This window comes from Hevea brasiliensis, chromosome 13, assembly GCF_030052815.1.
Source record: "Hevea brasiliensis isolate MT/VB/25A 57/8 chromosome 13, ASM3005281v1, whole genome shotgun sequence".
In the NCBI taxonomy this organism is placed as follows: domain Eukaryota; kingdom Viridiplantae; phylum Streptophyta; class Magnoliopsida; order Malpighiales; family Euphorbiaceae; genus Hevea; species Hevea brasiliensis.
Window position 1 is genome coordinate 17,205,186 of NC_079505.1, and position 11,310 is coordinate 17,216,495.

Here is an 11,310-nt window from a genome sequence, read left to right on the forward strand (position 1 = left end):
GTCCCAACAGAAAAACTAAAAGAGGGCCAGACACAGCAACATATACGCAGTTAAGACGTACACTCAAATTATTAGGATGCACCGCTTTACTCAGCAGCTTTGTTGGTCTAATTAAAGTCTGCTCTGAATTTTGCCGCGCATTTTACTTTTATTATTTAATTTTAATTTATTATTAAAAAACTTATAATTATAAATAGTTTCTGAAACTTTTTCTAATTAAGGAAATTTTGATAATTAAATACCAAACACTTTTTTTTTTCTAGTTTTTCTCAAAATAATTTTTATTTTTCATTACTAAATAAGTCCCTAATTTTCCAGTGAAACAAAAGACTTGGAGAAGGAATTTTTGGATTTCTTAAAAGCTTGGAGAAGAAGAAACATGTTCATCTTTCTCTGATAATTTCTCCCCAGTTTTTTAAAATTTTATTAGAACAAAAGATTTATTTTTCTAAATGGTTAATTTTTTTTTTAAATTCCAATTTTTATAAACAAAAAATATTTTATATATTTAATGGGTTGATTAGATTACAAGGCTCAACTTTGATAACATTGAACATGACCAACAACTTCAAGGATTAAATTGAATTTTAGAATTTATATTTTATTTGAAAAATGAGTATATGAGTATGAGCCTCACTTACTTTAGTTTAAAAATCTTAAACTTCAATCGTTGGATTAAGTCAGATTAAGAAAAAAATTTTTTTTTTAATTAATTATAATGGCAATTTAATTAAAAAATTAATAAAATTAGAAAAATTAACATAATCGATACAAATAAAAAAAGAAATTTGATATAATTGATATAATTAGAAAAAGAAAATTAATATAAAATAATGAGAAGTGCAATAATTAATATGAAGAAAATTAATAAAATTGGAAAAATCATTTATCATAATTAAATAAAGAAATTTCATCAAATTTATTTTTAAATTAATTGCCTTTAAAATTAAAGTTTTAAATAAAAATTGAAAGTCTGAACCGAAATCAGTCCAAAACCATTCAGGTCGACCCGGTTGGCATGATGCGATGAGCGAGTGATGCTAGTAAGTAGTTTTCTTCCTTCCTTCCTGGGATCTCTTCTATAATGAATAAAACGCCCCTGTGGCCGTAGGTATCCAACCCACTACCACCATGTTTGCTTTTACAGCTTACTTAGCGTCCCTGTGAGCTTTATTGCCATAACCATATGCTACCATGTTACTGGTTTTCAGCTCTTGCTCTGTTTCTTCCAATTCAGTAAATCTTTTTTCTTGTTATAAATGCATTATTTCACCCTTTGTTTTTCACCGTCACCAACTGTTTGATAAAATTCCTCAACCATTTAAAAGTTAGAGAACCTACCCTAACAAGAAGCCTTTCCTTTTTCTTGGTGTTCTTTTTGGACATTTTGAACCCTTACATGAGATAGTTGCTTCTCTTACTTTTATTGCCTTCCAATGTTATCGGTATGAGTCTACATTCTGAAGGTTGCTCTAGGAATTCACTGATGTTTTTGGTGCTAGGTTCTTCCTTAGGCTTATAGCAGGATTTAATTCCCTGTCTTTTGTTATTGTTTTCTTAAATTAGATAAGTATGCCATTTCTGAACGAGGGGAAAAAACCAGGAAAAGATGATTTTGTCATCTTTCCTTGTGGTTATTATTTCCATTTTATTTTACTTTTACTTTTTTCTCATCTCATTTTATTGATCATTTTCACTGTAGTTGAACATGTAGCGGTTCAAAGAATTGCTTATTACATACCCTTGTGATTGGAAAGAGTTTGCTGGGTGGTGGCTGTACTTCTGCTACATGTCTCACTTGTGGGTTCGATCTCTTTCAGCCCAAAAGAGGCATTTTTGTGCAGGAATCTTATGCAAAAGCAACATTGGCTGCTCACTGTCGAAGAGAGTAAATTACTCTATCCCAACATTCCACAGGGAGTGTAACCCTGTAAATTCATTGAAATTGTCTGCTCAGTTCAACACTCCCTTAAGTAAGCATTTTAACATAATTTGTCGATGCTTTAATCACTACTTTGTGTTTGTGATTAGTATGTTGCTAAGAAAATTTGGCCAATTTTCAACTCATCAAACATGTATTACCTTCACAGGATCGCTGCTAAATAATGCTAGTGCTATAAAAGACGATAGAATTGTCCCACCAAGCAGGAACTTTTGTCAGTTAATTGCAAGATGGCAGCTTCGTTTGGCATTTTGTTCAGCAGCTCGAAATGAAATGTCAGATTTGGATTCTGGTTTGGATGATGATGTAATATGTAGTGATTTGCAGCAGGCTGATCTAGATTCTGGGGATATTGGTATTACAAAGAAAGAAAAGGTCGTGTATGAAAAACCAATTGACTTTACCAAAGTTGACATTAATTTGCTTCCAACTGTCATTATTGTCGGGCGTCCAAATGTGGGAAAATCAGCCCTGTTCAACCGGTTAGCTTCATCATTTGTGTATATCTAGAAGTAGAACAGTCTTCATTATCTTAACGCAATGGAATCTCATAATAAAAATTCTTCATTTATTTATTTATTCGGGGCTACTTGCAGGTTGATTCGAAGGAGGGAGGCTCTTGTGTACAATACACCAGATGATCATGTTACTCGAGACATAAGAGAAGGAATTGCTAAATTGGGTGATCTGAGGTTTCGAGTTTTGGACTCAGCTGGCGTTGAAACAGAAGCAACTTCAGGGTCTATCCTTCAGAGAACGACGAACATGACTGCAAATGTGCTAGCAAAGATTCAATTTGTAGTACTCCTGATAGATGTGAGGTCAGTGTATATCTCATGTTCTGAGTTCACTTAAATATGATAAGATGTTTTAACAGGCCAGGAAAGTTTATTAATAAGGACAACAATGCCAAGAGTGTATGCATAATTGCAAAAGAAGGCATATAGTCCACAATTATGATTTGTTAATTTGCACAGTACTTTGTTTTTAATTTCTTTTTTCTTTGTAGGTTTGTGTATGACTAGGAAGTTTCTATACTAACATGCTGCGTATATCAAGAATGTGTATTTTTATTGAAGATGGAGCATTTTATGGATATTTCCTTTAGAATAAAACAAGCAATGGTGTGTCAAGCACTGCTACTTGACTTGATACTTTGGGATGCGCTCGATTAACATTTCTTGGTTTGATATCTTCACCAGAGCTGGACTACACCCTTTGGATTTGGAGGTTGGAAAGTGGTTGAGAAGAAATGCACCTGGATTCACTCCTATAGTTGCAATGAATAAATCTGAATCACTTTGTGATGGTACTGGTTCTATTACTGATGCTGCTGATGAAGCACGTATGCTAGGATTTGGAGATCCTATTGCCATATCTGCTGAGACAGGGCTGGGTATGACAGCACTTTATGATTCTCTTCGGCCTTTGCTTGAGGATTATATGCTCAAAGTCCTGAACAGTAAGAAATCCTTTGCTTTGATTTTGTTTTTCGTTGAAAATAACACACACACATACACACATGTGAAAATGGTTCAGGAAGGCACCCTTGATGGGTCAACTTTACCCATGTGGCTTTGATCCCAGTAACTGTTGAATATGGCAGAAATACTGAATGTGATTGTGTAGTTCAGTTATGCAAATGGTGCTCTCCCAATCTCTCTCTAAATTGCAGAAAAGGGAAAAAAAAAATGCAGAAACACAAAATACTCTCTCTATCTCTGCAAATTCCTTGAACAAATTGGGTTGTGATTGTTACGTGTTTTCTTTTTCTTGATTACATTTTGATCTAATGTGGTTTCTAATTTTTCTTTTCAAATTGAATATTTATGTTGTGATGAGTAATTTGCATAACTTTTATAAAAAAAATATGCATGAATTGGCATGGCTTTTGTGAGGAGTGTTTGAATTTTTCACATGCATTCAAGAGCCCATGTAAGTTGGACAAGTTATATTTAATTACATAGAATTAGAGGTGCATTGTCTCATGTGTGGGGTTGCTTTGTAAATGAATTTCTCTAGTGGGGCAAGTATAATAGAGTGATGTTCTCATTTCTCTATTTAATCAATTCAATTTTGATTAGTCATGTACATGCTAAAAAATTTGCTCCCTTGTCCCAAAATGATTGTCCTCTATTCCTTTTTGGGATGTCAAAAAATACAAGCCATTATCACAAAGTCTATAATTCTTGGATTTGGTTTTCCTATTTTAACTCGTTAATTCTTCAATTTGAATAATGAACTTCAGAGTAAAATGGGAGATTAAATGTAATTTTTTATATTTTTAAGGCAGATAACTCTAAATAAAGGGAAAGATGCCAATTTTTCTAAGAGGTAATGAGGGGGGTATAAAAGGAAGAATGGAATGCAAAATGTAAGTTGACATGATAATAATTATGTTTTCTTAAACTGTGTGAAAAATGAAAAGTGTGAACTTTTTTGGGATGGAGGGAGTATTTGATGTTGCTATGAGTTCCTTGAATTTGATAAGAAATTAAGAATTTGGGAAACGGGGAAACTGTTAATTCTCATGTTCGTGGGAATTTGGAGGCATCTTGTATATAGAGCTGCACTTCTTTGTTGTTTTTCATTTTTTGTGAGTAAATAATCCTAATATATGGGCTTGGGTTCTCTTCTTTGGCTTTAATACAGATGTGAGTAGTTCTTAGCAAAATGTCTTTTGCTAAGCCTCTTGCACTCAATTGAGTGAAGCCTAAGAGAAAGAGAAAGGTGTTTACTGAATTTTCTCTTTGTTCTTTTTACATCTTCCATGGAATTTGTCTAAACAACTACACAGTAATGAGATTGAATTATCAATTATTAATTTCATACGCTACATAGCCATTGCAAATTTTGGGTGCACGAAATATGGTCCTGTGAATAAAATTTAGGATCTGGAGTGGTCTTAGACCGCATTTTGGCAAGAAGGGGCTTTGATCACTTCTCTGGATAGTTGCTTTCAGTTTGACTGACAGCATTTTGATCTCAGTAAGTGGCTTTGTTGATAGACCAAGTACTTGTTATTCTTTCTATTCTTCTTTTAACCCTTCTCAGCATTTTGACTAATCCTAGGTAATTGTAATCAACCAAATAGCAATTGTGATAGCCATGATGACAACCATGGTGAGGTTGAAGAGTTGTCTAAGTTGCCACTGCAGTTAGCTATTGTTGGACGGCCCAATGTTGGAAAGTCAACCTTGCTGAATACTTTGTTACAAGAAGAACGTGTGCTGGTGGGTCCAGAGGTTGGTTTGACCAGAGATTCTATTAGAGCTCATTTCCATTTTCAAGGGAGAACCATATATCTGGTGAGCGTAGAAATTTGTTTGTTGTTTCATATCTTTCATGACTCATTGCATTAGTAAATTATGCACATTCAAAGTGCATCTGCTTTCCATTGTTCTAATATGTGGTTTAACTTTAAGCTTGCATGTGAACCCCTCCAAATTTTGTCTAAATTCCAATTTAAACCCTCAATTTCCTATCTTATTGATTTTACACCTCACACTTCTAATATGACAATGCATTGTGCATCCACTAACTAATGAAAAATATGACTCAAATACTACCAATATGAGCATGGAAATTAGTTTGAATGGAAAAATCCACTTCCTATGCCATCTGTCATTATTTAATGGTGTCACAAAGTTGCAATTGATCTTACCAATTTCTTCCTCCTTTTGGCTAGAGGAGGGTGATAGATATGCTTGGAACCAACGAAGTAGCTAGCTGAATAGCATAGTCGATGGGATCTTCATCTAAAATGATGCATATGTGAAGTTTGCACATCTTTGTCTAGTTTTTAGAATTTTCTCCTAAGGTAAAGATACAAAAAGTGGATGGAAGAAGATCTGACAAGAGAGGGAGAAAAGAAGAAGGGAGGAGAAGGGGGAGAGAGAGAGAGAGAGAGAGAGAGAGAGAGAGAGACAAGAAAAAGGAAGGAAAACAGTTTTATGAGTGAAAAATGGTAGGGCGTTAGGTTACCATAGGACTTAATCAAAATTGTTAGGGGCCAGGGAGGTTTAGTGCAAAAGCATACAGTTTGCTGAAACAAGGAGATGCATGATGCCTTGTTTGGTTCATTGACATTTTGGTTGTTCTCTGGTGGATGGCTTTCCATGCTATTATAGGATTGGGATGAGAAAAAAGAGTTTGTTTCAGTTTGTAAATTCTTTAAAGTCTCATCAGTCGACATTTGTGTTTTGAATTTTTGGGCATTTAGTGGACTGCAATTTGCTTAAATTTGCCCCTTCTGTACTTTCAAATATAGTACTTTTATTGCAGAAATTGATTTAATCAAACTGTGGTTTGCACGTTATGGATCTGTTTGAAATTCCCATGTCTCTAGTTAGGACTTGTGCTTTAAAAGCTAAAATTGACATGAATGTGTGCTTCTAATTTTGGAATTCGTCCAGTGTTATTAAGGCGAAAGGCGACACTAAGGCGATAGAGTACTCTATGGCCTTAGGCGAGAGGCGAGAGGCGAGGCGAGGGCCTTTTTGAAGTAAGGCGCCATAACATTAATTGCTTAAATTATATATATATATATATATATATATATATATATATATATATATATATATATATTCATCTTGATAAGTAAACAATCATATTAAAAAGAAAAAAAAATAACAATAATAAGAAGTAAAAAGTAAATTAATTAACAACAAATTAATAGTGTCCATATAAATTACACAATTACTTACTAAGAACAAAAAGAAAATAATCAAATTAACAATAAATTAATAATACTCATATAAAATAAACAACTAATATCTAATTAATAAGAAAAAAGTAAAATTAATCAAACTAAAACTAATTAATAAGAATAACAAGTAAAAGGTAAACTAATTAATAACAAATTAATAATACCCATATAAATTAAATAATTAATTAACAATAATAAAAAGTAAAAAAATCAAATTACTAATAAATTAATAATACCTATATAAAATAAATAATTAATTAACAACTAATGTCTAATTAATAAGGTAAAAAGTAAAACTAATCAAATTAACAAGAATAACAAATAAAAATTAAATTAATTACCAACAAATCAACAATACTCATGTTAATTAATCAACCAATTAAACAAGAATACAAAGTAAAATAATTAATTTAGCAATACCCATAAAATTTAAATAATTAATTAATAAGAATAATAAATAAATAAATAAATAAATAAATAAATAATAACTAATTAATAATAAGGAGGAGAGGGGAAAAAAATAAAATAAAAAGGGACTGCTGAAAGAAGAAGGAGAAGAGAGGGAAAAAAAAAAAAGAAAAAAGAAAAAAAAAAAAACAAAACAGGTGGTCTACGCAACAGCAGGGAAAGCAGAATAAGTGGAGAGGGAGAAAGCCAAGAAGAAAAAGACGTGCGAGAGAGAGATCGGAGAGAGGAAAGAAGAAGAAGACGACGTGAGAGAGAGAGACTGGAGAGAGGAAAGAAGAAGAAGGCGACGTGGGAGAGAGAGATCGGAGAGGAAAGAAGAAGAAGAAGAAGAAGAAGATAAGAGAGAGAGAGAGAGAGAGAGAGGGCGTACCTGTTGGTCCTGTTTTGTCTCTGTCATGAGCGTGAGGTCGAGGAAGAGAGCGGGGCTGCTGTCTTTACGGTGCGTCTCTTTTGCGGTAGGTTTATTAGTTTTTTCATAAAAAAAAAAAAAAAACTTATAGGTGCTTTGATGAGGCGTCGCCTCTCGCCTCGCCGGCCTGAGGCGTCGCCTCTCCAAAGCCCAGCCAGGCGTTCCAGTCGAGGCGACAGAGGGGCGCCTCGCGTCGCCTGGCGCCTCGCCTGGGCGCCTGGCTCGCCTTTAATAACACTGAATTCGTCATACAATGATTCAGTAATAATCAAGTGGAATACATTAACAATTTGGCTCTAGATACAGCAATACCAAATGAAGCACTATCTTGGCTCTAATTTATTATGCTTTTACCTTGATCATAAGTCTAAGTTGATTATTCATCCAGTATAATTTTTATTCAGGTTGACACTGCAGGTTGGTTGCACAGGACAGGTCAGGATAAAGGACCATCATCATTGAGCATAGTGCAATCAAGAAAGAATCTGATGAGGGCTCATGTAGTTGCTTTGGTACTTGATGCAGAAGAGGTATATTATATTTTGTTGTCTTTTATGGCTTTTTTGTTTTTAAAATTTTTTTTTTTATTACTAGACTTTGAAGCACTTATGTTACACATGCATTGAATAGTTTATACCATGTATTTGTTTTTTCTTTTTATTTTTTTATATATATGCATATAAGAATTGAATATTAAATCTAATTACTTAAAATAAAATAGTACAATTTTTATAATAATTAATATTAGAATTTAATTAGTGTAATATAATAATAGATACTTGAAGTGTTTTCAACTTTTCATATCTACTATTTTATTGTTATTAGCAAAATTTTCCACATCTTCAAATGTTGTAAAATTCTAAGATAAAATTTCTCAAGATATGATAATTCCATCTTATTTGACAATTATATATTGTGTGAGTATTAACACAAACTTTTCATACATGTTAATATATTTAGTATCAAATAATCTACAAGTACTATTAATAACGTTATAGGCCTTCCCTCTTTCAAAAAGATTTTTAAATTTCCATTGTAGTAGTAAACATTACAACTAATATTTTGGTTCCCTAAAGAATATAACCAAATGTTAGTAAAATATAATTATGAAAAAGTTTTAAATTTAAAATTATACCGTACAGCCATACGACTGATCATGTTGTATGGTAGTGAGTGTTGGGTACTAAAGTAGTCGTATGTATTTAAGATAAGAGTTGCGGAGATAAGAATGTTAAGGTGGATGAGTGGCTATACTAGACTAGATAAAGTTCATAATGAGAGTATTAAAGAAAAGGTAGGAGTGGTGCCGATTGAGGATAAGTTGAGAGAAGGGAGATTGAGGTGGTTTGGTCATGTGAAGCGTAGACATACGGAGGCTCCAGTTAGACAAGTAGAGCACATTAGGTTAGAGGATAGAAAGAAAAGAAGGGGTAGACCTAAACTGACTTGGAGGAGAGTAGTACAATATGATCTAGAAGCATTACACATTTACGAGGATTTAACCCAAAATCGTTTAGAGTAGAGAAAGAGAATCCATATAACCGACCCCAAATTTTTTGGATAAAGGATTAGTTGAGTTGAGTTGAGTATACTTTGTTATTTATTTCTTATCTCATTATCCATCAAAATTAATTTTCTGCTTTATCATTGGTATAAGATTTTACGCAACAATTTTGAAATACCATGATTTTAATACTTAATTCTTTCTTTATTTTCTTGAAATGAATCTATTGGGGTAATTAATTTGGTATTTTTCTTTCATATTAATTGACATATTGACCAAGAAAAATAACTAATAAAAATTAAAAAAAAAAGATAAAGAAAAATTAATAAAATTGAAAAAAGGTGTGTACAAAAATAATATATCACAAAATTGTCACCAATTACTTTCCAAATAGCGGAAAAGTCATGAGAATTTTTTGTTGGAACTCCAAACACCCAACAAAAGATAGAAATGTATGTTCATGTAGCATTGGCATATAATAAAGATAAGTGAAACCATGCCACTAATGCCTTTACAAACTAATAATCAAAATGAAATAATCCAATTTGATTTTACATACATTGTATAATAATAATAATAATACATAAATTATGATAGTTTAATTACACTAGGGAATTTAATGAATTTGCAATTTTTGCTACTAACAACTTATAATATTAGTAATTTTTAGAATCAGATTTCTAAGTTATAAAAATTATAAGATTAAAAAAAATTTAGTGTTTTAATTTGTGGGAGATATTGTCTCTTTTTCTAATACTAATTCTTGCTGCATTATTATATATATGGTGACCAGATTGCAAAAGCTAGGCGTAGTATGACTCATGCTGAAGTGGTTATAGCAAGAAGGGCTGTGGAAGAAGGACGTGGATTGGTTGTTATTGTGAACAAGATGGATCTTCTAAGAGGGAAACAAAATTCAAAGTTATATCAGAAGGTCATTGAAGCTGTTCCTTTAGAAATTCAGACAGTCATACCGCAGGTTTTGTCTACTGCAAATTCTAATTTCATATTTTAGATCCTCGTGTACACATTTTCTTATTACACTTGTTCCAATTTTCAATAGTTCCCAGGAAAGATCTTTTGTTTGACTTGCCATTACATCAGTGTAGGATTTCTTATAACGGATTAAGGTGATTTAATTGGTTAGATAAACAAACATTTGCTTCAAGTTACTTTCTTGCCAGGATGAATGATATGGTATAAGAAGATTGCTAGTGAGAGAATATAATGTAGGAAAATGGAGAATATCTTCAATAATTCTGCTTTCATCCCTGAAACATCTAGACCCTGAGTGTCTTCTTGGATTTATCAAGTGATTTTTAGCATTTTATTCAGGTTTCAGGAATACCAGTTGTATTTATTTCAGCATTAGAGGGCAGAGGCAGGATAGCTGTCATGCGTCAGGTCATCAATACATATGAAAAATGGTGCTTAAGATTACCCACAGCTCGGCTGAACAGATGGTTGTGCAAGGTTGGTAGCTTAAATGGTCTCATTCCCACTTTCCCAACCACTTGGATGTATAATTTGTTAATAGAACTCCCTGTTTGCCCAGGTTATGAGCAGACACTCTTGGAAAGACCAGGCTGCACAACCCAAGATCAAGTACTTCACCCAGGTGAAGGCTCGTCCACCAACTTTTGTTGCCTTCACAAGTGGGAAGACACAACTTTCTGATACAGATCTCCGGTTCTTAACGAAGTCATTGAAGGAAGACTTTGACTTGGGTGGAATTCCCATCCGCATCATGCAGCGGTGTATTCCTAGAAAAATCGGGGGTAGTGGCAGCAAGAGCAATCAATCTGCAGTGAGGATGGAGGAAAGAATATTTTCTGACAAGAGAACTACTGCTGCATGACACAACGATTTTAGCTTCTATGTTCATTTCGCATTTTTTCCTCGAGTAAAAGCTTGGTCAGATGTTGAGTGATAATTCTGTGGAGGTGGTTGCTAGGGTAGTCTTAGATTTCTCATTTATAGCCAAAAGATATGTATTAACAAGATGTAAATTAAGGAATGCGTCTAACATTGGGTTGCAATAGAAGCAATACAAAATTTGTAGGACACAAAAGCTGCCTTTATTTATTTTTTGGTACTTTAGAAATTCATTCTTAAAAGGCTTCTTTTGATGTAAATCAAATGAATTCTCAGACAATCATGCAAGATTTCCATTTCCTTTAAAATGATTTTTTTTTTTAAGAAATTAAATTCTTTAATTTCAAACTTGAGAATTTACAAAAAAAGAAATTAATTAAATTGAGTTCTTATAAAATTTTAGT

At 32.9% G+C, this 11,310-nt stretch overlaps 1 protein-coding gene across 4 annotated transcripts; it reads left to right on the forward strand.

The window, feature by feature from the left end:
* Positions 1 to 948: 948 nt before the first annotated feature.
* Positions 949 to 11,102, forward strand: LOC110655186 (uncharacterized). 4 transcript variants are annotated; one of them, XM_021811394.2, is made up of 10 exons: positions 949 to 1,043; positions 1,703 to 1,973; positions 2,091 to 2,424; positions 2,539 to 2,763; positions 3,145 to 3,404; positions 5,015 to 5,250; positions 7,932 to 8,057; positions 9,825 to 10,010; positions 10,367 to 10,504; positions 10,587 to 11,102. In XM_021811394.2, the coding sequence occupies exons 2-10, from the start codon at positions 1,790 to 1,792 to the stop codon at positions 10,887 to 10,889; spliced, it is 1,992 nt and encodes a 663-aa protein (XP_021667086.2). In that variant the 5' UTR covers positions 949 to 1,043; positions 1,703 to 1,789; the 3' UTR covers positions 10,890 to 11,102. The 4 variants fall into 4 exon arrangements, with proteins under 4 accessions (XP_021667086.2, XP_021667084.2, XP_021667085.2 ...); XM_021811392.2 differs by lacking the exon at positions 949 to 1,043 and adding an exon at positions 1,051 to 1,445; XM_021811393.2 differs by lacking the exon at positions 949 to 1,043 and adding an exon at positions 1,053 to 1,236.
* Positions 11,103 to 11,310: the final 208 nt, after the last annotated feature.